Below are 24244 nucleotides of genomic sequence, written 5' to 3'. Positions count from 1 at the left end.
GTATTACATAAATTCCAGCAAACTTAATGGAGAACGCTGAGAACAAACACAAGAAAGCCTCCACAGAGCATTCCAACGTCAGAGAACTGGATGCACTGCTCGGTTTTACCTTTCATGCATTGAAACATATATATCTATATTGTTATGAAAAACACTTAAGACGTGTGAGGTAAACATCCTCGTGCTCTGTCGCTCACTCCCCCCCCCCCACACACACACACACACACACACACACACACACACACACACACACACACACACACACACACACACACACACACACACACACACACACACACACAGTCGCTCTTTGTCTCTCACAGACAGCTCAGTGATCCACAAAACATTGTGACCGCCTCGTTCCACCCATGCTGACAGCCTCGCTCCTTCACAGTGGGATTGTAGGAGTCCCTGTCAAGAATTGGCCACATATGCGAAAAACAAATAGGTGTCAGAATTTCACCCCAATAATGGCAACATATACTCTAAATTTACAGTCACCAGTTGTAAAAACAAAAATAAAGCCAAATATTTACTAACAGCAGGGCAAGAATACTCAAAACTCAACCAAATTGCTGAAACATTGAGAGCTGGCCAAAGTAAAACTGCTATTGTTGTGTTTACTTTAACACTAAAGTGCGAAGGAGAGTCGGGAGGAGAGACGGACCTTCAGTTAGCGGTTAGCTGTGGCAACTAGCATTCAGCTAATGCGAACCCCAGTGCCAGAAGTCACAGCTGGCTGTTGGAGCTCACATGTGTAACAACTACAACAGAAAGTTTGCTGATCTATAATGACCATCGGCTCTCATGGTACAAGCGGTATTACTGAATGGGGTTAGCTTTAGCATGCTACTTTTAGTAGATATCTCTGCAACACTATGCCTAGACGTCTTTAACACGTCGACACTGTGACCTCTTCAATTTCTGTTGATAATGCTCATTTTTGTTTCAAACTGAAATTCTGGTCAGATCTATTACATTGCACCTTTAAAAACTAAAATTATAAAAAAGGTACTCAAGTCATAATAGCACAACATTAAAGTTTATTTTGGCTAAAGGTAGTATAAAAGTATTTATTTGTTTTGGTACGTAGATCTTTGATCTATAAAAGCCACAAAGCATCATTCTTATGTTCAATATTCTACTTCCACGTTCCTACTCGAATAACAAAGCAGTTTAATGATTAAAATGTGATTACAAACAATGATTTTTGCATCTCTTCCAGACACGTCTCATTAGGAAACAGTAGACATTGCATTTGCCATCATCACTGTCACTCGGTGTTGGCTTACGACAGTCACAAAGCACCAGCACTTGTTGCATCTCACATCCCTGTTGATTCCGCTTTGGCCAAACTGGACGAGATGCTGTTTAAAACCAGATTGGGACCGATACAGTCATAATATCAATCATCTTTCCTTTAGAGAGCACTTTGACATCGCCCGTCTGGCTTCAACCCAAGTCTGACAGCGGTCAGCAGTGCAATCTGGAGTTCATGTGGACCGACACAGCAACAATATCTACCGGGTCAACGTCAGTATGTGACAAAAAGTGAACTATTATCTCCACGCTTCACTACTAGACCTCAGGAAACTCACATCAGAACATAAACCCGTTCCACCCACGTTCATTTGAATTAATTACGGCCACAACGTCAGGCCCATTAGCATCACATTCATTCAGCAGCCATTATAGAGCCGCTATTCAACAACGCTGGCAACTGTTGAAAGAACTGGGCAGCCATGATTTAATGGAAATGAGCTCTTGAGTATCCCCATGTTGTGCGATTAGGCCAGCTTGCTTCTCGTTTAGCTTCTGATAAGCACGTTAAGATTGATGGTGTTATTTGATGTACTTATTTTAAAACTCACCTCCCAGGCACACAACAAGCACTCCCACCTTTGTTGACTGGTATGCAAACAGTCAACAACCTATCCTAAGTTATTTACAACTTTAAAGCATCTTATCTGTCATCCAACATCATTGGCAGGAAATACAACACACAACAATTACAGCAACATATTTCCCCAAAATCTGCCAATCTTGCCCCACTGCAACAGAAACTCATTGTTCTGTATGTGAGGAGAGAGCGCCCTCTGGGGGTCAATATTGCACCTAACAGCCAAATACTGCGTACACACACATGTCTCTCTCTGAGTGTGTGTGTGTGTGTGTGCGCGTACTAACCAAGTTGTAGTGACGTCTCAGTGTGGTAATATCCATCTTGTTGCTTCTTTTTCAACATGGAACAAAGATCCACCCGCTCAACTGTCTGGTCTCCAAAAAACCTGAGTGTTGCAAGTGAGACAGACAGAGTGACAGAAAGAAAGGAATGCTAAAAACATGATGCATTACTGTTATGCAAATTAAACATTTAAAGTGGAAAGACAATCATAGGGTCTTGAAGAATGTTTAAACACTAGTGATTCACAAAATTGATTTAAAAGAAATAGTTAAAATTGGATTCATGCAAACAGTGCAGTAGGTCTTTCCTGTTTGTCGTTATTACACCTAAAGCATGAAGAATGGACAAATAATGTCCTCTGCACTGGTCAGTGTGCTTGGATGTCTGAACGGTTACACGACAGAACAAACACCTACTTGTTTGTATAGTTGGAGTAGAGGGCCGGGTCCACACGCTTTATACCCTGAGAGACACACAAAGGGAAAATACTGTTAATGTCATGTTCATCACACTTTTTAAGACACGTGCATTCACTCTTGACACACACACACACACACATATAAACACATAGCCTGAGGAAGACAAGAAGCCGCCCAGCAGACGCCAGTCAGGATACAATGTCAACAGGTGACAAAGGACAAAAACAATCTCTCCCTCCTGACCGCTGCATGTTTGTGCTTATTTTCCTGTCCCCCCCTACCGCCTCTAATTTACATCTTGATCCATTTCATACCCATTCTCTCAATCACTCCGCCATTTTCTGTTTCCCTTCTTCACACACCTTTCTCCTACTTCTGTGTAACTTCTCCCCCTAATCCACTCTAATATAACGGTTCAGAAACCATAAAATCTTATAAAATACCACAGCAGGCGTCGAGAAAACAAAAAAAATTAAATCAATTGCTTGTTCAGTCCACTAGATGGTGCTGAGTTGTTTTCTGGTGAGGTCAGCAGAGGTGCCGGGTCTGCGTGCGTGATTGGTAGGAAGTTGGTCGAAACAAAGATGGAGACATCAGAGAAAGAACTCAGATAAAACACGTTGTTGACACAGTTTTCCTTTGGGGACATAATTTGAAGTTGAAAAAAGTAATAAATCGCAATATATGTTATCACAATACTCAGAATATCGCAGTATCGTGAAAATAGCGTGATAATATCGAAGTATCGCGACAATACCGTATCCCAAGTATCGCGATAATATCGTATCGCGAGATCTCTGGCGATTCCCACCCCTAGTGTGTGTGTACCTGGGATCGTAGTTTGGATGCTCTGGACAGCTTCATAATGGTGAGGTGGGGTTCAAACCCACGATTGCCTTCTTGCAGAAGACCCTGCTCCTCAAAATGGCTCCGCAACAGATCTGCAACACACAAACACAACAGAAAGTTATACAAGCAACCGTTTTGATTGATAAGGCCAAAGGGAGGAATGTCAGTTGTTATGTCAGTTGACACAAACAGCGCAGACATAGATGGCACAGAATGTGTGTCAGAAGCTCTTTACTCACATATCATTTGAACACATGACATGAACACATACACTAGAAGACCAGCAAGGACAAACAAAGACGCACACACCAGCTGATGAGGTTTAGAGGGAAACCATGGAGGTATTTTTAGGAGAGCAGCTCTACAGGGAGAGAAAGGTTGGTAGATAATCAATAAGAGTGGTGGAAGGAGCAGACGAGAGGACAGGAGAGTCCGATTTCACGCCTTATCCTTATATTGCTTTTCCAAGGGCAACAATACGGACCGTTATCTTCTGATGTTGCCGTTTCATTTTTCACGTCAGGAATATTAATAAAACTTCGGGAAAAACATCTGGAACTACTTGGCACCGTTCTTTATGACCGCTCTTTTTGTTTGACAAGCGTTTTGAAAGTGTCGACATGCTGCCTCTGTTTAGCGGGTCATACAGGTGTTCAGAGAATGAGACTCTACAGATGTTTTGCTGTGTTTTTGGGGCTGTTTTAAAGCCCAACTACTACCATGTAAAGGCAAAATGTCACCGCCCAAACGTCAAGATCACATCAGCAATTGAGCAAAACTGGTTCCTATTAATAGTTTCTCAACACACTTCACATTTGCTGCATCACTCAAGGGTTAGAGTTGATTGTGTTTGGTTGGGTCAATTATGGAGGGTCTGCCTGTGTTTGTGTCAGCTAAGAGGCACAGTTTGATGGGATAGATCCAGACTTTAACACTTTTTATGCTGGACGTTGAATGTCTAAGCAAGAAGAAGACACACCCTCTATCACTACCACACGCTTCTCTGTTCATTTAGTATGAAAAGCACATCACTGCTGCCTAAGATTTAACTCAACCTGATCGCTGTGGTAATTACGTAAAACCTCGGCCCTTGTAGCTCTTTCTCTTCAAAAGATTAATTTACTGCGTTTCCTATTCATATCAAGCCTCGAGATGAAATGCCTTTTGGGATTTGTCTCGGCCATCACTAACATGCCAAATGTAGTATTTGCTCTGCTCTGAGCAGTTAAGACACTGGATGAGCGGCTGGGACATTTCCTGTTGAGCCTGTGCACAGAAAAGCATGCGTCTACTTTTGCAAATCCCTGCCTGCATATTTCTTATTCAGCAATTATGAGTGCGTGTGTGTGTGTGCGTGTGTTGGAGTTGCAAGAGCACAGAATCCTCTTAGAAATGTTAGATTAGTGTTTTTGCCAAAGGCACAACACAAAAGCACACATAAATGCTTCTGCACACACCCCCACACATGTAGAGATAAAAATGACGTCATCAGATGAATGAATGCATGTCACATGCACAACCCCAGATGTGTGTGTGTGTGTGTGAGAATAGTATGCAGGTACACACACACACACACAGAAAATCATGCAAATACAATATAATTTGACCAGATCTACGAAGATGTCGTTACACTCAATATCAAATGAGTGCAAGTGGTTGACTATCAAGAACTAGAGCTGACATCCATCGACATCCATTATGTTCTAACGGTGTTATATTATAGTGCAGGACCCGACTGAAGGGCCACATGTAAGGTCAAACCATTCTACCTGCTCCCCACAAGATCACCTTAACGCATCTCCACAAGAACAGGCAGGCTTGGACCACCGATGAACTTTAAATGAGAGTTAGCCCACTCACTTTACCACCGACAACCCCCAGAATATACCCCACGCTCCCTTAAAGCGGTCTAATCTGTGACCCGTAGCAAATCCCGCACGTCAGCGAGCATCCATAACAAAGACCACCGGGACACAAAAGAGAACGTACAGTATCACATTAACATCCTCTGATGAAATGTTTCCCCTTAGTAATATACAGCACGAGTAGCACTTAGAAAACTGCTGTGATGAACAAAATGTAATATAGTGACACTGACCTGCCACGCTGTCCAGTGTGTGTCTGTGTTCTCCGGGGGCCAGCCCAACAAACACCACCTCCTTCCTGAAGTGACCGATCCCTGAGAAGGGCAGCACCAGGTCCCGCCCACCCAGTAGCTCAGCCAATGACGGCTCGAACTGAGCCAGCACGGTTGCCGCCCTATAAGGAAATATACCGGTACACATGAATTTACACACACACACACAACACACACACACACACACTCACCAATTCACAACTTAATCCTCTCTCCCCCTCCCTCTCATATTACATAACGAGTGAATCTAGTGATGACAAATGACACAATCTTCTGCGTGACGCAGATTAAGCATCAGTATCGCCACATAAACATGGCCGACCCGTTCCAGAGCTGCATTGAGTTGTGTCTTTAAACCCTGGTCATGAAATGTTAGGCCGACAACTTCACAATATGAAATGTACTTTTTATTTTTAACCACATATTCAACGTGAGAATTAGTTTTTCACAGTTCTTCTAGTTTACCTAAAATACTAAAATAGGTGGCATTTTTCCTCAATAGAGACACTACTTTGGTTAGTACTTTCTGTCTTTATACGGGCGATTATAACGTTAAAAATACACGCAGTGAGATTATTAACTTAAGTGGGACAATATGACCATTCACAGCACAATTTTTTGGGGGGGGGATATTGCAATGTAAAGGAATGAAACGCATGTCAAACAGTCTAAAGGAGGCAGTCTTATTCTGAATATTAATTGGAATAAAAGCCTCAGACTACATTCCATCTTCAGGCACTGTCCTCCTTCAGCAGTGTTTCATCAGAGGAATCTGTACTCAACGGCTCTCACTTGTCACTGTGAGGAGTCTGAGCACGAAACATATCGATGGAGGAGAGGAAACCTTTGTAGTTTAGCATATACATAATATATATAATAATTTAAAGCGGTTTGAAGTAGCCTTTCAATCATTTTGTATTGTTCCCCATCTTTACTATCATTGACATACAGACCTAACAACAGTAGGAAAGGCTCTATGTCGCCCTGATTTAGGATTCCTAAATTGAGATGTCATCATAAACATCATAAGATAGGATTTCAGATTTTCTGTAATGAGGTCTGTGTCAGTAATCATATGCATGCATGTGTACAAAAAGAGGGGGACAAATCAACAATGCAATATGGTGGTCTGCAATCACATGTATTGATACACGAGCATACATTTTGTTTGACTATCTGAACTTTGAACCGTTTTGTTTCCCGACAGCTCAGACTTCACCAGTTAATGGACTGTTTGACATTCAAGTAACGACACGTGTTCATGTTGTTGTGCTTGTGAATTTACGGCTCTAATTATAAGCAATTTGGTGCGCACCACTCTTCATAATGTAGGATTTCTGCAAATTACTGGATACATTAGACGGCTCAATATACTGCGTGTATGCTGGGTTTGTTTGTTTGTTGGTGTTCATGTGTGCGTCCACTCACAGGTCTACTTGCTCCTGACTGGCGAGATGAGTGACTAACAGCGTGATGTGGAGAGTTGGGACGGGGAGCATGGCTTTGGCCAATCGGGGCTCCTGCTGAAGCACCGCCTCCTGGACCTCGCTCACAGCTGAACTGATCTGTCGTTGGATACATTTAATTAGCAGCAGCCGGTAGATGCTGTCACACACATGAACTGGCTGTTCTCTGTCTCGTCCTACCCCTCCAGGTATGGTCGTAATCTGTCAGGTAATTGACCTGAATTCAGAGTTTTTATCCATTATAGATCGAGCTACACTGACCATGACCAAGTGTCAGACACTAAATTCATCAAAGACAGATGGAGAGAACAGATCATTTAAAGGGTTTCTGGTTCTCTTATCTCCTCTAGTATAGTTTCGCAACCCACACAGATGTTTTTCGTGAAGGACGACACCAGCGTCTTTGTATGTTTTGGTCAATTTACTACAAATCTTTAGCACATTACTGCAGACTGTCCAAATCATACCTTTACACTTTGAATGCTGTTTTTACAACCTCCCATGCATCCACACATTTCCATTTACTCTAGCAGTGTGGAGATAAACTTGAAAGACTTGAAACATGCTTATGATACAGATAATCCATCACAATGATTATGGAAGCACATATTTTTTGTAAAGTCTTTTGAGCAGGTGGTTGAGTTGCAACCATGAATGATATTGGGAATTTGGAAGCTACTTATTAGAAGTGAGAGAATCACGCGATTTATAATTAGGCGGATCAACTGTAAATGAACTGGCAAAGCTTAGATATAGAGAAGTATCTGCAGTTTTGTAATAAACGGGACACAATGTGCACAAACTTCAGCATGATCCTTAAAGTACAGCAAAGTGAAGAGACCAGTAATTCATCACCTGTGTGTTGGTGATGGGGATGGAGACAAAGTAGTTGGGTCGTTGGCTCTCTTTCTCTTTCTTTTTCTTCTTCTTCTCTGCGTCCTCTTCGCTGTCCACTCGCCCTCCATTGTCTCCTCTCTTCCTCTTCCTCTCTTTCTGGGTCGACTCTGAGTTGGAAACTATAGAACAAGGGGCGAGCCAACTTTATATTTAAAAAAGGAAACGTGAATTCTAGAGTTCATCAAAACATATTAAGAACATACATACATGCAAGCTCTTTCCATGTAGTGGGGCTAGTCACAGAAAACGGAAGCTCCGACATTAACGTATCCAAAGTATCAGCCGACTTGAGCTGTTTCTTCTTCAATTTCTGCCTTGCCCTCTTCATCTTCCTCCTCATCTGCCTCTCGCTTGATCCTGCTTGAGAGATGAATTACAATATAACAAACACACATGTTGTATATGTAGGAACATGAATAGGAGAGCACCCATACACATTTGGTACATGTATGCTGTACCAAATGTGTACATTTGTAAATAATGCATGCTGATGACATCCAAAGCTTCAAACGTCACTGGTTTATTGAGTTATGAAAGTTTTGCAGCTAAACTATGTGATAGGCACATTAATGAGGATAAACCGAGAGGAGAATAGATGAGAATTATATGGGAACATTTCCACATGACGCCAGGTAGTAAAGTAACAAATGCAATTTAATAGACTAATTAAATGTAAATCTTTCGCCATCACATTGCAACGCATATGAAATGTCCAGTGAGAAAATGGACAATGCATTTATTTATTATTTTACTTTAACATACTGCACAATAGCATTTACATCTAATGAAGCAATTCTGAACAGGAGTACTAAAGATGTAATAATAAAACACAGTCTTTGACTTTAATTGCACACAAATTGTTATAATCAGGAAGGTGTTGTAGAGCTTCTTAACCGGCTTCTATACGTTTTACAAACCACCAAATGTCATCGTATTTTCAAATCTTTTCCCAGCACAATTAGACAGAAAGCTCCATCCGCCCATCACTAGTGTAACCTCCATCCATCCATCCCTCCGGTACAAAGTGGCACTGGGTAAGTTGTTTTCTTTCCCAAGCGTACCCAAGTCAAATAGTTTAAACAGGTGCTGAATTACATTTTGGCAAACCCCCAGCAGCGTCTCAGGCAGTCAGTTGTACTCACCCGGCTCTGTGGAGGCGCTGGTGTCTTGAGGGACCTTCATGGTGACTGCATCCACCTGACCTGGACTCATCTTCTTCCGCTCCTTATCTTCTGTCCCAGTCTCCTCTCTAATCACAGCTTCTTCAACACCACCACCCTCCTCCTCATCACCTGAGGCAGGTGTGGTCTCTTTGCCATAGGAGACACTGGCTGGCTGCATGTCACACACTGTTTGATGATACAGACAGGACTAAAACAAAGAGGAGCGACCATCAACCATCATCATATTGTTTCTTTCTTTTAAAGACTTTCATTTAATTACCTTTAGTCGGAGCACGTGTGCAGATAGCTTTAGCGCGGTGACGTTACAACAGTGACTGGTGGATGTGGGATGCAGCCTCCGGAGTGGGAGTTCATTGACAGCAAAGCAACTCTGTAAACGAACGATTTTCGAACACGTTGATCTAATAATCTGTCTCAACAGAACGCGACCGAGGAGCATGACACACAACGAAGTGGGACAAACTTTAGCTAACAGCTGGCTAGTTGCAGAGACATAACAAGCTAACTTAACTACAGCTAACCTGGCTGCAAAACAGATAGAAGTAGCCTAAAACTCTCTTCGGGATAGTTACCGATGAGAAGCTTCTAAGTACAGACATTATTTGCCTCCCTGTAGCGAACAGCTGTTCAAAGTAACACAGCCATGCAGTACGTAACGCTATATGTTGAGCTAGCTAACAGTTAACGTTAGCTAACTGGTGTGCACCAAATTAGCTTCACTGACCGGAATATCATTTTTGGTAACTTGTCATTACGTTGTTGGTGCAGAAAGCTCGTTGGTGGCAGTCTGTCATAAATATTCCTCGAAATAAATAACGGAAAATAACACAACACGCGCTAACTTGGATTGCCGACTTGAAGCAGTTTGTAAACAATGTCCAACTTCCGGCCTGGTTTTTCAGAGGAAAATAGCTTTTCTCTTTCCAGAATAAAAGCATCGGGCGCTTGACCTAGCAACTGCGGTCAAGTGGTCCGTCATCCGCGGAACCTCGGTCACGTCAGCCGGCACTTGAAATGTAATGCTCGTCTATTCGTGGTGCTACGGTACGGGTGCTTGGATAGCCCAAAAAGCCCGGAAATAGACATATTTCATCAATAATTTGTCCAGGGCACTGTCACAGGCCTATGAAACATCGCCGCAGGAGTTGCAATTGGACCTGATTGATCTTCAGTGTGACTCCGTCTGAAAGGAGAAGTTCAACTCCCTTAAACTGGATGGGTTTTATGCTTCACGAAGCAAAGCCAAGTTTCCAAACAGGAGGATGGCACAGAGGATGCTGGTCTGTCAAATTTTAAATCGTTGTGGCCCCTGAGCCAAAAAGTTTGCCCACCCCTGACCTAGCGAATGTTTAGCACAAAAAGTGATTTTTGAATTGGAAAAATTCAAATTAAGTTGTGGTGACTAAAAATGTAACTCATTTGGTTGGACTGAAATTTTATTTTGAAAAATTCAACACAAAACTTTCATCTAGAATTACTGCATTTGAAATATTGTCCGTCAAAACATTACATCTGTATTTTACACACTTTGGTGCAGAGTTGAGTACAAGATACAAAGGTGCACAGAAAAACTGACATTTTCTAATCTAAATGCTACTGTACACAAATATTTTGACACAAAATACATGGTGTGGTTGAATGTGCCAAGTTTTAAGTAATTCATTATAAAATAATTCATCCAGACTATTGTTACACTATGTATGGTGAAAATGAGCCAGGCTCATGGTTTTTAATCACAATGCCATAAAAAAGGACAGCAGACTATATGATTACACACATAATTGCATTTTATTGAGAGTATACGGTATATTAATCATCGCACCTTACATACACGCTCTACAACACGATTATATAATAAGGGACAGCAAAATTGCACAGTCATGCTTTGAAGCAAAAATGATTTACTTTAATCTTTATTTTTGCATTAATTGGAGACAAAGATCATCCCTTGGCCAGTTACTGAGCTTTGTGAAACTCCCATCACTTAATTTAAGTCCCAATATATACAGAAACAGTAGCAACTGGAGAACTGATTCGTGGACATATTAAATCTATAAAAATATGACCGATAACTGAGCGTTGAAGAATTGACAAAGCACAAGTTACAAAATGTACCGCTATTTACACCCGTGAGAAGACAATTATCATTCGACTATAATCAGTAGCTGAGATGATTTTACCAAGGAGGATACAATAATGTTTTCTGCATTGTGTTTTATCTTTTGCTGTTGATGCAATCGATTGCATGAACTGAAGAAATAACATTATGAATTTTACATTATTTTTTACAGAAGTACGTCAAGGGGCTAACAGCCTTCTGGTCAGTACCCCCGTGGTCAGCATCCACACCCTGGATGAAGCGCTCCATTAATTTGGTTTGTATCTCAGTGACGGCAGCATCATTTTGTTCACACTTCAGTAATCCAACCGTCTCATGGTAGAAGACGTTGACGTGCACGACAACTCTAGCGTCATCATGCCAGGTTCTCATAGATGTTGTGGGCCTGACCTCGCGTGTGTGGTGCATCAACACCAGAATGACAGGTTTATCATCTGAGGACACCAAGAGAGAGAATGAGAGTTACCAAAAGATTCTCTGTTGTCCAACGCATCAATATGTTGATGCCTAAACTTTGATTATCTAAATCCAATGCAATATTCCATTTAAATATGAACGGGCTGAAAAACTCCTTACCTTTAACATTACTCATGGCTGCCTCAACGTCTGACGCAATGCGTGAACTGATCGGGCAGAAGACAAAAGTGATCCGGTTATCCCAATTGCCTTCACAAGGCCGGAGCCGATTCTGAACTCGTTTCTCCACCGTCTCCATCAGCTTCAGGTGGGTACCGAAGGTTTTACCGCCGACGACCATCTTGTACAGCGTGGCTACAGAAAGAAAAATGGTTGTGCATGAGACACAGATTTATACATTTGAAAGAACGGTAGAATAGAATTGTTCTTACGGCAGCGTATGTTTATCAAAAGTCCCAAAAGCTTAGAATTAGATTCCAATCAGCTGTTGTGCAAAGGACCAAAGTCAGATATTATTCCCCAACACACGGTGTGCTTTGTGTGTGATTCAAGTCACTGGATTAAAAGGTATTTCAGTATCATGAGTGAGTGAGTGAGTGAGAATCATCTCTCCAGCTTTCTCTGACTTTAATTGTATCCATAATAAAAGTTATTGAGGGAAATGTGAGATCATGAAAACATGAGAGAGAGAGAGAGGTTCACCTGGTGCTCCTCGTGCTCGGCCATCACTTTTGCCACCGTCGACCTCCGCTAGACCACCGGTGACTGACGAAGACTCTGTTAGTGCCAATGCAATTACTTACTCAAAAAAATTAACTAACTTAACACCTATATGTAACAATATTTAGAGGCCAAAGTATTTTTGGTATTTGAGTGAAAAATGGTCCAAGAGTATTAATTAAACACTGTGGGAACATCCACTAAATGGAAGTTTGAGACACTGAATTTGTCTTGTCGGGGCAAAACATTATTTGAAAGTAAATACCACATTTGGTGTCTGAATAATACAGGGTTTTTTCTGTGTTAAAATTAAAAACAATTATTAAAAGAAAGAAGAAAATGTACCTTACTAACACCTACATGTAGCAGGGTGGGCAGATGTTCACCAGATAGTGAACTTTGAATTTTTAGAAAATCTTATATGACATGAAAATATGAAGAGGACGAAAGTTAGACTTACTTTGTGGTCCTGGTCGATGGCCAGTGTTGCCAGTTTTCTGCGTTTTTTTACCTCCGTCATCTGCAGTGCCTGAACCTGGCAAAGAGTCAGTCACATAAAATGGCATTAGTTCTTACTGACTCCAAATATTTTCGTATACATTTCAAAAATCAACTCCATCTTTTCGTCACACTCTCAAATACTACTCATTGAACATGACAGTTTAAAGCGGACGATTCACCGCGTGCTTCTCTTGGACAGCGGTCGGTGACTGGACCACAGTTGGCTGATTCCTGGTCTGGATGATTGTTGCTGAATTCTTCCAGAAGGCTGATGTGAGCGTCAAGGAAACCCTGAACGTTATCCATTTGGGTCTTCATGTCCTTCAGGATTCGGAGGTAATCAACCAAGACCCTATCGTCAGTCAGAGCAGCTGGAGAGAGAGAATCAGGGTGTGCGTGTTAGAATCTGGATGACAATATAATAGGGGGACCATATATTCAAACCAGGCGGCCACCTCCGGTTGTGCCGAGCGAAGCCGATGCGGCAGTGTCTTAAAACCTGCATTCTCTCTACTGACCAGCAGAGGGCGACTCCTCCGGATGCAAAAAGAAGTCTGATTGTATGGAAGTCAATGAGAAAATGACCCTACTTTTCACTTGATTTATTCCCTCCGTAAATATTGAGTGAAACATGAGTTGATGGTGATTGAACATGATACATGATAAAGTATAATCTTTATCAATGTTATTCTAATTGGGGTGAAAAATGGCACAATTTGGTAGAACAATCCCGGACAAATCGGGACATTTGGTCCCTGTACAATATTAGCAAGGTTACATGTAATGCCTCCACTCTCATGGTCCAAACAAACAAAAAAAATCTGTCAAATGTGAAAGTGAAAGCAACTGCTAGCAAGGCTGTACATACCCCTGAAGGATTCACTTTGGATGAACTCCTTCATGTTGTTTAGGACCAGTTCAACCTCCCGCTGAAACAAAAATATAATATCACATTCAATCTTTTTTTTACAAATCCTCATGACTAGTTTCTATCCATGTTATTTAACTTTATTTAAATCCCTCTCTAATCCCACTTGTACCGTAAAATGTACCTTACTAACACCTACATGTAGCAGGGTGGGCAGATGTTCACCAGATGGTGACCTTTGAATTTTTTAAAAATCTTATATGACATGAAAATATGAAGAGGACAAAAGTTACTTACTTTGTGGTCCTGGTCGATGGCCAGTGTTGCCAGTTTTCTGTATTTTTTTACCTCTGGCATCGGCAGTGCCTGAACCTGGCAAAGAGTCAGTCACATAAAATGGCATTAGTTCTTACTGACTCCAAATATTTTCGTATACATTTCAAAAATCAACTCCATCTTTTCGTCACACTCTCAAATACTACTCATTGAACATGACAGTTTAAAGCGGACGATTCCCCTCCATCTTTTCGTCTTTATTTAAATCCCTCTCTAATCCCACTTGTTAGCTCACCTGTTTGTGGATTACATTATAGATGGCCCTTCTCAGTTTTATGTCAGTAACTGCAGGAAACAGCTGAAGGAGTTCTTCTCGAGTCAGCACCTCGATGTCCGAGTCGGTGTGCAAATCTGCCACTGCAAAAACAAGGTGAGGAGTTGGGCAAGTGCTGGAAAACACTTTGCAGCGTTCCCACTCTTTTTCTATGGATCATTTTCCACTTTCACTGCTGAAGAACAGCACAACATTACTAGATAGTTCGACTAAAGCTCATTCTCAGCTAAATGAAAATAGGAGAATGTTCAAAGAACTGGGAACCCTGATTTTGGTTTGAATTCAGTCTACCTCATTTTTGAAAGATGTTTTTTTATGTTTCCAGCAACAATAGGCCCTTTTCACAGCATTTTGACATGTGAAAAGGGCTTGCTCGCTCTCTCAGAGAGAGAGAGCGATACGGAGAGAGAGAGAGAGAGAGACAGAGAGAGAGAGAGACAGAGAGAGAGAGACAAAGACAGAGAGAGAGAGAGCGGAGACAGAGAGAGAGAGAGCGAGACAGAGAGAGAGAGAGCGAGACAGAGAGAGAGAGAGCGAGACAGAGAGAGAGAGAGAGCGAGACAGAGAGAGAGAGAGCGAGAGCGAGAGAGAAAGAGAGACAGACAGAGCGAGACAGAGAGAGAGAGCGAGAGAGAGAGCGCGTGACAGAGAGAGAGAGAGAGAGCGCGTGACAGAGACAGAGAGAGCGCGTGACAGAGACAGAGAGAAAGAATCATCCCTCCTCCCTCCTCCGAGCTAAATAAGAGCTTTTGGACGGCCGTCAATATGCCAATTAAGATACTTGAGAAGTACCCTGTGACACACTAACTATATTTAAATAAATCATCCTCGATTTAAAAAATAAAATGGTCTCTTACGTTTCAACACGTCAGCTGCTCTTTCGTCGATTTTCTGTATTTCCTTCAGTAAAAGCGACATGACTTCACCTGTAGTGCAGGAAAAGCAGAAAAAAGACACATTCATCAGATTGTATTTCACTTTCTATCCTGCACTGCATCGCTTCTGTCCTTTCTGGTGTTGGTCGGACATGTTTTGTGAAAGATTGGGACACAAACCTGCTGTTGTCTACGAACTAAACCGAAAGAAAAAGAGAGACGCTGGGAGGAAAGAGACTGACTAAACTGATCGGACCATACGATAGATGATTGACTTCGATAATTAACCAAATTCAACCGTCAGTTAGCTGTCAATCACGTAACTAAATAAAAAACACAAGTCTATGTAGTATACTGCGCCAACGTCGTCCTCACAGTCCCCGTCTACAGTGACGAGAAAGAAAGTGAAAGGTATATTTATTCGTCTTCTTCTTCTTCTTCTTCTTCTTCTTTGTTTTTGAATGGGCGCTTTCAAAATGTCGCTTTACCGCCAGCTACTGGATTCAAACTGAAATCTCCACTCACGAAGTTAAATAACTTCACAGCGTGTTGATGTGCACAGCAAAGGCAGCAGGGAGCAGCACTCTGCAGCTTTCATCACCACTCTGCACAACCTCAACCTCCTCAGATAATTCAGTCATTTGCTCTTCAGCTACATTTCATTTCGGTTTTTTGGACGTTTTGTAAACTCATCCTCAATGTTGTGTGTATCAATATGATGGATGACATTGGACACCGACAATCCTCAATTTAAAAAAAAAGAAGCGGCCCAGTTTATGCTATATATTGCTATATTATTCTGTGCTATATATAAAAAGTTGTTATAATTATTGCTGAAGCGCACTCCAAGATCTCACTTTCTGATCTCACTTATGATTATCAAGATGATATCAAACATGTTTCATTCTGAGTAAGAGGCTAAGGATTTATTTATGGTGCATTTTTCCTTCACAATAAGAGCATCCACAATAAAATATCAGGATAGTTCATGCGAGTAACACAATTAGACAAAAGAGAGATGACATCAAACGAAAAGAGCAAAGACTGAATCTTGTCAGATTTTTTATCTTTTTTTAATGAATTTGAATAAGATGATCTAATAGTGAGATGAACCCAAATTACAAATTGCTTCACACGAGTCAACGAATTACAATCAACAAATGATAAAATCATGGGAGAAAACAGACGAAACCAAATCCAACATTGCAATTTAAAAGAAATTGGGTCAAATAAAAACAAAAAACTGATTTAAAATCAGGATAAGCTCCCTGATAAAAGTGTGTTTTAAGAAGAGAGGAGAAAAACAGACAGGTAGGTAGACAGACAGGTAGCCCGTCCAATCATCACATCCGGGCCATTTGAAATCATTGGATGGGCTTATTACAGTGCTGCCACAGCCACAGATACCAGATTTTGAAATCATTCTAGGATGATAAAAACCCGATGGAACAAGCTTTGTGGTACGCTGCTCAAAATAATCAGACAAAACAAGTTGTGGACCAAAAACAGCAATATTAGAATTAGGGCACAGCAATTAGTAAATGTCAGGGGCTTCACCGTTGAGTTCCTGATGACCTGTCAAGACTTTTATTCGGTCGAATCCTCCACGACTCCTGTGAGGGGACATAAACAGCGACACACTCGTGACAGCAGATCCACCGTCTTCTACTTAAATCACTCTTTTATTTGTTGAGTTAATATCATGTCCTCCGCCTGCTCCGTCTTCAGGTGGGGGAGCAGGGAGGTGGAAACAGCAGCGTATAGAGGCAAACAACGCAACAGGTGTGGCCGGTTGTCTGTGGCAGTCGCTGATAGAGTCGTTTGGCAACACCACCTGAGATGACAAAGTGGAGGAGACAAATGTTTATCGAATAATATTCCTTCAGGGAGGTGGAATCGAGTTGCAAGAAAGCAAAATAACAAGAACTCAAGGGATAGAAGATAAAATGCAATATTAAGTCGTACCATACCAGCTGAGGAATTCCCTTTTATTGTCATTTATTGCAAAAAGAAATCCATATTATTTGGTTAAAAAAAACAAAAACCATCACAGCCAATGAAATCCAAAAGGGAATCAAAAATGTGTCCTATGAATAACTTTGCCACTCTCTGCTGTTATGCAAATTAGGGATTACATTGCAATTTCACCCCACAGCTGGCAAAAAAGACAAAATACTATCGAGCAACAGTGACAGCAAACAATGCGTCTCGCTGTGTGCGCATAATCGAAAGAGCAGACGTTAACCTTTGGATGTTTTACTGAAGGAATAGAAAGCTGAAGTCAAGTGAAGAAGAAGAAGAAGAAGAAGAAGAAGAAGACATTCTCATGCATTCGGATCCTTTGATATGAACCACAGCGAGATAAGGAAAGATGAGAAGCGATGATGCAACTCACGCTGCCTCACACCAGAAGTCACATCTTTCCCTCTTAACACGCTCAATTATTGCAAAATGTGATTTTCTCTCATCGAGGCACAAGCAACATGTTAGATTAAAAGTCAGGGCTTTGTAGACTCAAATTCAAACACACACTCTTGCTCACAGTCACAGACATTGCCCTCAGTTATTATTCATAAATCAAAAGGTTGTGACGGGAATTAATTTAAAACGATGGTGAGTGTAAGTCACCGGATGCAAATATGACAGCTTTATTAGAGAACTCGATTGCTTGAATTTGTCTGAATTAATGTGACACTTTTTTGATGAAATAGCAGCCCCCTCCCCTTCGCCTTACTGAGTCGAGGCTGAACGAGGAGGTGGATTAGGCAACGGCAGAGAAACACTGGTGGCTCATTGTCACTCTGTTTTCCTTTTTCCCTGTTGTCATCTGTTCACATGGCGATGCACAACACAGTAATACTTTTTAATCGTGTTAAATTATTCATTCTGTCTCTGATCCAAATGAACTGAGGAATTTGTTGAGCGTGATTCGAGCTAAACGCTAACATCACTAATCAGAGGATCACTTAAAGATTCCTAGCATGAGTTCTCATGAGATAAAAGATTTGCAACATCAACTTTTCAATAAATCATGGTGTTGAAATTTCACAATAAAAGCCTGCTGACAGTTCTATATGAACTGCATCAAGCTGTAGCTCTGCCTGCAGTATTAATCATACTTATTCTCTCTTCTGTCCCAACTCTTTCTCACGCTTTTCCTCATTCCCTCTGATGTTATGTTGTACGGCCTAATTGGTGTGCCTAGGGGTACACAGGATGTAACACTTGCTCATCTTGCAGCATGCGCTCACCTGCTTCTCTTTTTTCCTCTTGACTGAAGTCACCAGGAGAGGAAGGAGAGGAGTAGGAGTTCAATTTGGAGTTGTGTGTGTGTGTGTGTGTGTGTGTGAGAGAGAGAGAGAGATAATTCCTGTTTACACCGGCACCCGCATGCCCAGTGTACGTGAATAGTCGCGTGATATTCAGGCTCAGTATGGACGGAAATAAGTTCACAAACGATGCTGAAACGCCCGTGTGGACGGAGATCGTTTTTGTTTTAAAATCCCGGTTTTAAACGAAAATGTGTTCGTGTGGATGTAGCCTTACCTGTCAGGCTGTTTTCTGTCTTTTACAAGTAAACTACCCTGGACACAAGCCCCCCATCCAAATATATATATATATATATATATATATTTATATAATTTAGGTCAGAGGTGATGTGATTTATGTATTGAAGAGAGAGGTTTTGAGGTTATGATGGAAAGGGAGTGTCGCTGCTCATCTGACTGGAGTAAATTTATTCCACCTTTAAGAGAGGAGGAGGAGGAGGAGGAAGAGGGGGCAGTGGAGGGTGAGCGATAACCAGCCTGCCGCAGGGAGAGCGAAGCTAAGTGGCAGCTAACGACAGAATGCAGATCACAGGCCGACGTGCGCGACTAGACTGCGGCCTGGAGGTTTGAGCAGAAGAGTTTTGTATTCGAAGCAAACAGCCCAGTGCAGAGACTGTGGGACGTGTGTGTGTGTGTGAGTGTGTGTGTGTGTGTCGGGGTGAGGGAGAATTCTGGATGTAAGGGCTAAAGAGTGCTTTGGGAGTCGAGCCAGGAGGGATGTTGCAGCAGCCTAGGCGGGATGACTAAAGCATGAAAGGGGGGTTGGGTGGAGTCCGCTGCGAGGGAGGGGGGGGGGGGTTTGATACAGTGGATGGTGTCGACTGCAAACCTGCAGCAGCACATCTACGTTTTACTGTGGCACATCTTTGGAACAACAATCGGCCTGCTTGCCGGTAGAAAACATCCATGAACCAACCGCCAACATACAACCTTCTGTATTCGTCTCATATTGTCTGCGGCTCAGCTGCCGACGTCAGATCATTGCAACGCCTCTCTGGTGAATGAAGTCCTCACTGCATTTGTGGAAATACTGAATATTTCAGGCTGCCAGCCGTGCACATTTTGAAAACATACTGGATACCACGTCTTCATTTATTTCAAGTAAAGGGAAATTAAAAGCAGCATCAGATTAACAAGTCTTTATGTGGCTGCCCCTACATGTCTATTTGTACTGTATTGGATGTGGGATGGTTGCAAACACATGTAAGAAAATGAAACAATTTCTCTCTGAATGCAGCAGGCGTGGGAGCTTCGACTGATCATTCACTCTCTTGCTGGATTCTGCTGTGCAGCTGCTTTGAGTATTGGTGCTTTGAGAGTGTGCTCGAATGTGTGTTCTTGACTGGTGTGTGATTGTGTGTGTGTGTGTGTGTGTGTGTGTGTGTGTGTGTGTGTCCATTCCCACACTGCCATTTTCCCAGCATGAGCCAATCTCCTTAATAAAGAAAACACACAACATCAAGCGGCAGTGAGATTTGCTTTGTGTGTGTGAGAATGTAAGTCGCGGTGTTTGTGCTAAAAGTCCATGTGCGTTTGATATGTGTATGCCTCTGGCACATGCACACACGTGAATCCATGTGCCAGTGTGAGTTGTTGTGTGTGATAGTCATGGGAGTGTGATCCCTTTGATCACGACAGCAGCGTGGAGAAACAGATTACCTTTTGCCGCCGTGGTGACAGAAAAAGCGCTCTCAAGTTGACAAACCTCACGAGGAAATTTAATGTCCTTCTCATTTCCCCGACAAACACGACATGGAGTTGCGTGCGGAGCTGGATTGAATTTGTTTGCGAGTATAATGCTAAATAGTTTGACGGTACCTGTCTTATTAGTCCATGTCTGGAAAGAGAGTACCGTGCTGTGCTGCATGTTGTGCTTTTAAAAAGATTGAACCTCGACACTAAATGCAGCTGAGAAGATTAAAATGGATCCCCAAACTATGGATATAGCACAAGGATTGTTGGCAGGAGAATTACAACCATACCGACAAGAATGCTGGTTGTACAGTATGTCAAAACAACACATTTACGACGGACTATTTCTTGGCCTGGCGCAGGAACTTTAGCCTAAAAGTAGTTCAGCAGCAACTCCCATAAAACCACAAAGTGTCAATTTGACAGGGATTAAAGAAAAGCCATTCAATATGTTTATCAGTGAGCTTTAGAGGTGCTGGTGGGTAAAGTGTGTCACCTTTGATCAAGAGGCCGGACAGCTAAGCCAACCAGCTGTTATCTCATGTTCCATACTGAGGGTGGTATCTGGTGGTATTCTCATCTAACGCTCTGCAATGAAGCAAATAAACACATTTCCCAATATGTCAAAGCGCTGCGTGCTACTGTGACACCGGCTCCTGAAAAGTCATTATCCAGCCAAATGTTGGCTTTTGTGCTTGGTGTTTTATTCCTGATACGGTTTCAAGAATTATTAATGTTGGGGATCTGATGAGGCATGTACAGGAAACAGCTTATTGTGATTATGATCATTACTCAGCGGGATCACAGGCGGGTGCTGTAAACACACTCTGGACTTTTGGCAACATTAAACTCATCATGGGGTGAATGTAATCAAAGGTTGGTGGCACTGCTGATCCCGAAATCTGTTTTGGATTTCAAGACGGAAGATATTAAAAAGGCTGCTGTCTGAAATCAAAACATAACTTGTGGGGTTTCACGATGTCCTGGATGTTAAATAGTTATTTTCTGCCCATGCAAGGATGAAAAATCCTGAATAACACATCATAGAGTGGCAAGTGTTACATCTCGATACACGCACACACACACACACACACACACACACACACACACACGCACACACACACACACACATACTTTTCCTAAACATAAAGAAGAAACTGAACATATGTTACACTGCATAGCGACAGTTTGGACCTGGCATCCCAACCAGCCCTCCACAGCTGCTGCTGTCTAATCTTGTCAGCACGGGCGACGGGTTAAGAACTAAATCTGGCAACCCAGAAGAAGAAGAAGAGGAGGAGGAGGAGGAAGTATGCTGGATCATTAGTGCAGCTTCCTTCAGAGTTTTGTAACTTGTTCTGTGTCTTCCCCTGTCAAGTGTAATCTTGTCATGCATACTTTTCCCTGATGGCATTTTATAGCAGGTATTAACAAATGTCATCCATTTTTGTACAGTTAATACAAAACACTTTTTTAGATGTTGTCAAACGACATATAATCCAAGCTGACACTTGCACTTGTAAGAAAAAACACAATAGCACCTGCCATTCCAGGTAAAATCTTCATCTTACTGACTAATGCTGACATGTTTTTAGTGACAGCTTGCATGCTACATGTTACATCCATTAAAATGGCTTTTAGTGGCAGTCTCATTAGCTTGTCTGATTTGTAATCAGAAGTTTGCTGATTTTATACCTCAGACATCGTGAATCAACTCATGGTGACGTGTGCGTGAGCATTAAAACATTGTCGTTTTACAACTCAGGGCTGGACAACCAAATGCAAGTCCCTGTACGCAGAGTACGGAGGATGAGTTGAGTAGAGTCATGAAGCCTGAGCAAAGAAGCTGCTCTGTGTTCTGATGGTACGACAGCGGGCACATCTGTATCGCTTGCCAGACAGCAGCAGGGCGAACAGGCTGTTGTTTGGGTGGCTCTTGTCTTTTAATTAATATCCTTTGGGATCTGCGCAGGCACGTCACCTCACTGATGTCACTGATGCTCAGTAGATGGGTGATGTTGTGGCCGGTGTTAATCGTCTGCTGTGGAGCCCTCCTTTTCCTGGGCCACGCACAAACCATCCCGACTTGTAATGTTTCCAGGATGCTTTCTAGTGTTCATCTGTAAAAACGTGTGAATGTATACACATCTGATACTCAGCAACACGTAACTACTTCACTTGACTCGAAAAGGAACGACTCAATACTCAACTATCTGTTGAATAAATATTCTGAAAAGTTTTCGAAAAGTGAAAATGAAGTTCAGAAACACTTCTGCGCTAGCAGAGGGATCTGTTATCTCTGCACCATCATGTTTCTTTTTGTGAACGTGGGAAACCGACAGATTGTCTCAGAGATGGAATTTGCATAAAAGAGATACAAGATTATGTGTCATACCTGGTGAAGATGTGTGAGTCACACGCACTTTTTCATGAGTGTGTATGTGTGTGTGTGTGTGCGCGCACATGTGTGCCATACCCCTATCTGGGTGGTTCAGTGCTGTGTAATGCCCCCACTGTAGCCTGAGGGGCCAGGGTTGCCAGGTTGTGTAAATAAATTAAAGCAACAAATTATGTTTAAAAGCTTCTCCCTCAGGCCAGAAAAAACTAAGATCCATTATTCATTGCTTTTACTGTCGGGAATCTAAAGGCAGGCGTGTGTGCGTGTGCGTGCGTGTGTGTGTGTGTGTGTGTGTGTGTGTGTGTGTGTGTGTGCCAGTATTTTCTGTCAATTATTCAAAGATTAACCGCCCTTATCCCATTACATTATCTCGTTGATGAAATTGAATACCATTTACATTTTGATACCAGCAATGAAAACCACAACAACGGATGCCGAACCTCGTGTCTCCGTGGTCACAAAGGGAGCGATTCTAAAGCTGACACAGCGGTTTTCTTTGTCATCAGCAATCACATTTCAGCAAACGGAGAAAGACACAATGGAGAAAAGGTAAAAAAAAAAACATTTCCAACAGACGCGTTGAGAAATCATGATACATGATACACATGTGTGCACCTTTTCCTTTGAAATATGATTTGAACATTTAGTTTGAAGGTTAAACTTATTTGAGATGAGTAATAGTAGGAACGCTCTGCAGAGAAGCGCTGCAGCCGTCTTGTCCAGAATCCAAAGGAGTTTTTTCTTGCCGCTGTTGCCAAGGTGCTTTCTCATGAATTGTTAGGTCTCTGTAAATATTATGAAGAGTACCATTTAGACCTGCTCTATCTGAAACCTGAGCCGAGATAACTCATTCATAAAACTAAATTTAATTGAATTAAAAAGGCTACAATACTCCAGGAAGTTACTGGGCTAAGCTAACCAGCTGCTAGCAGTGGCTTTGTTAGCATATTGACATGGGAGTCCGTGTCCCCATGCCACATCCCTTTGTTTCATGTTGTTTGTACAATCAAACTACAACAGTTTAATTGAAAATAGTGAATCATTTTACCCATCATTTTGTGCTAAATCATCGCCTGGATGCTGCTCAGCCACCAAACAAACCATTACCGGGATGAAAGTGTCGCTCGTTTGCCGTCGGCGTGGATGCTGTGTTTGCTTTGACAAATCAAAGACCCTTTTTCATCAACATCCTCACAGAGAAGGATTTATGGTGTTCAGCGATTTTATCTTCAAATCTGAGCTGTATGTTCCTGAAGAGGTTTTCAGTCTTGTTATCAGGCTGTATCAGGGAATACAAAGAAATCGCCTTGTTCTGAGGATGATGTTTCTGATTCACTTCCGTTAAAATAGATGACGATGTATGTGATGACATTTACAGAATCAACTCCCTGTACAGTCTTGTTCAGCTAGCCTGTTATGTTCGTTACAATCCATTCGAGCTGCAATCAAGTTATGATTTCATCATATTTAAATTGAACGTGAATGTATTCATATTTACATTTAATTCATTTAAAGATATGAACAGTCTATGAAGTATGACGCAGTGTAAAGGAACAAACTACCCGGAGTAGTAAAGTA

General features: G+C 41.9%; 2 protein-coding genes across 7 annotated transcripts in view; both read right to left on the bottom strand.

The window, feature by feature from the left end:
• akap7 (A-kinase anchoring protein 7) overlaps nucleotides 1–9988 on the bottom strand; it is a 30821-nt gene extending 20833 nt beyond the window's left edge. For 2 of the 5 annotated variants that reach the window (XM_079291008.1, XM_079291010.1), the window contains exons 1-9: nucleotides 9397–9978; nucleotides 9096–9324; nucleotides 8161–8313; nucleotides 7912–8072; nucleotides 7019–7155; nucleotides 5552–5712; nucleotides 3433–3545; nucleotides 2602–2648; nucleotides 2188–2288 (exon numbers count right to left, since the gene is read on the bottom strand). In XM_079291008.1, coding sequence (XP_079147134.1) covers nucleotides 2188–2288; nucleotides 2602–2648; nucleotides 3433–3545; nucleotides 5552–5712; nucleotides 7019–7155; nucleotides 7912–8072; nucleotides 8161–8313; nucleotides 9096–9324; nucleotides 9397–9576 — 1282 coding nt within the window. In that variant the 5' untranslated portion in view covers nucleotides 9577–9978. Of the gene's footprint in view, nucleotides 1–2187; nucleotides 2289–2601; nucleotides 2649–3432; nucleotides 3546–5551; nucleotides 5713–7018; nucleotides 7156–7911; nucleotides 8073–8160; nucleotides 8314–9095; nucleotides 9325–9396 lie in introns of all 5 variants that reach the window. The other 3 variants (XM_079291011.1, XM_079291009.1, XM_079291012.1) reach the window with 3 other exon arrangements.
• Nucleotides 9989–10912: 924 nt separating this feature from the next.
• LOC306793312 (uncharacterized protein) lies at nucleotides 10913–15663 on the bottom strand. 2 transcript variants are annotated; one of them, XM_079290878.1, is made up of 10 exons: nucleotides 15428–15663; nucleotides 15230–15298; nucleotides 14334–14455; nucleotides 14060–14134; nucleotides 13763–13823; nucleotides 13074–13265; nucleotides 12854–12928; nucleotides 12376–12450; nucleotides 11833–12027; nucleotides 10913–11690 (listed from the first exon to the last, which is right to left on the bottom strand). In XM_079290878.1, the coding sequence occupies exons 2-10, from the start codon at nucleotides 15288–15290 to the stop codon at nucleotides 11416–11418; spliced, it is 1131 nt and encodes a 376-aa protein (XP_079147004.1). In that variant the 5' UTR covers nucleotides 15291–15298; nucleotides 15428–15663; the 3' UTR covers nucleotides 10913–11415. The 2 variants fall into 2 exon arrangements, with proteins under 2 accessions (XP_079147004.1, XP_079147005.1); XM_079290879.1 differs by having other exon boundaries at nucleotides 12854–12922.
• Nucleotides 15664–24244: the final 8581 nt, after the last annotated feature.

Source organism: Melanostigma gelatinosum (assembly GCF_949748355.1).
Source record: "Melanostigma gelatinosum genome assembly, chromosome: 19".
NCBI lineage: Eukaryota > Metazoa > Chordata > Actinopteri > Perciformes > Zoarcidae > Melanostigma > Melanostigma gelatinosum.
The sequence above is the reverse complement of the archived record's forward strand: the minus strand, read 5'-3'. Positions and strand labels throughout refer to the sequence as shown.

Bases quoted from the DNA above. Each gene is read 5' to 3' on its own strand.
- LOC306793312 (XM_079290878.1), bottom strand. From the start codon at position 15,290: ATGTCGCTTTTACTGAAGGAAATACAGAAAATCGACGAAAGAGCAGCT. The intron at 13,824-14,059 runs GTAAGTAACTTT...TTTTTGTTTCAG, and splicing joins CCATCGACCAGGACCACAAA to CGGGAGGTTGAACTGGTCCT. The intron at 12,451-12,853 runs GTAAGTCTAACT...TGGCACTAACAG, and splicing joins CCATCGACCAGGACCACAAA to AGTCTTCGTCAGTCACCGGT.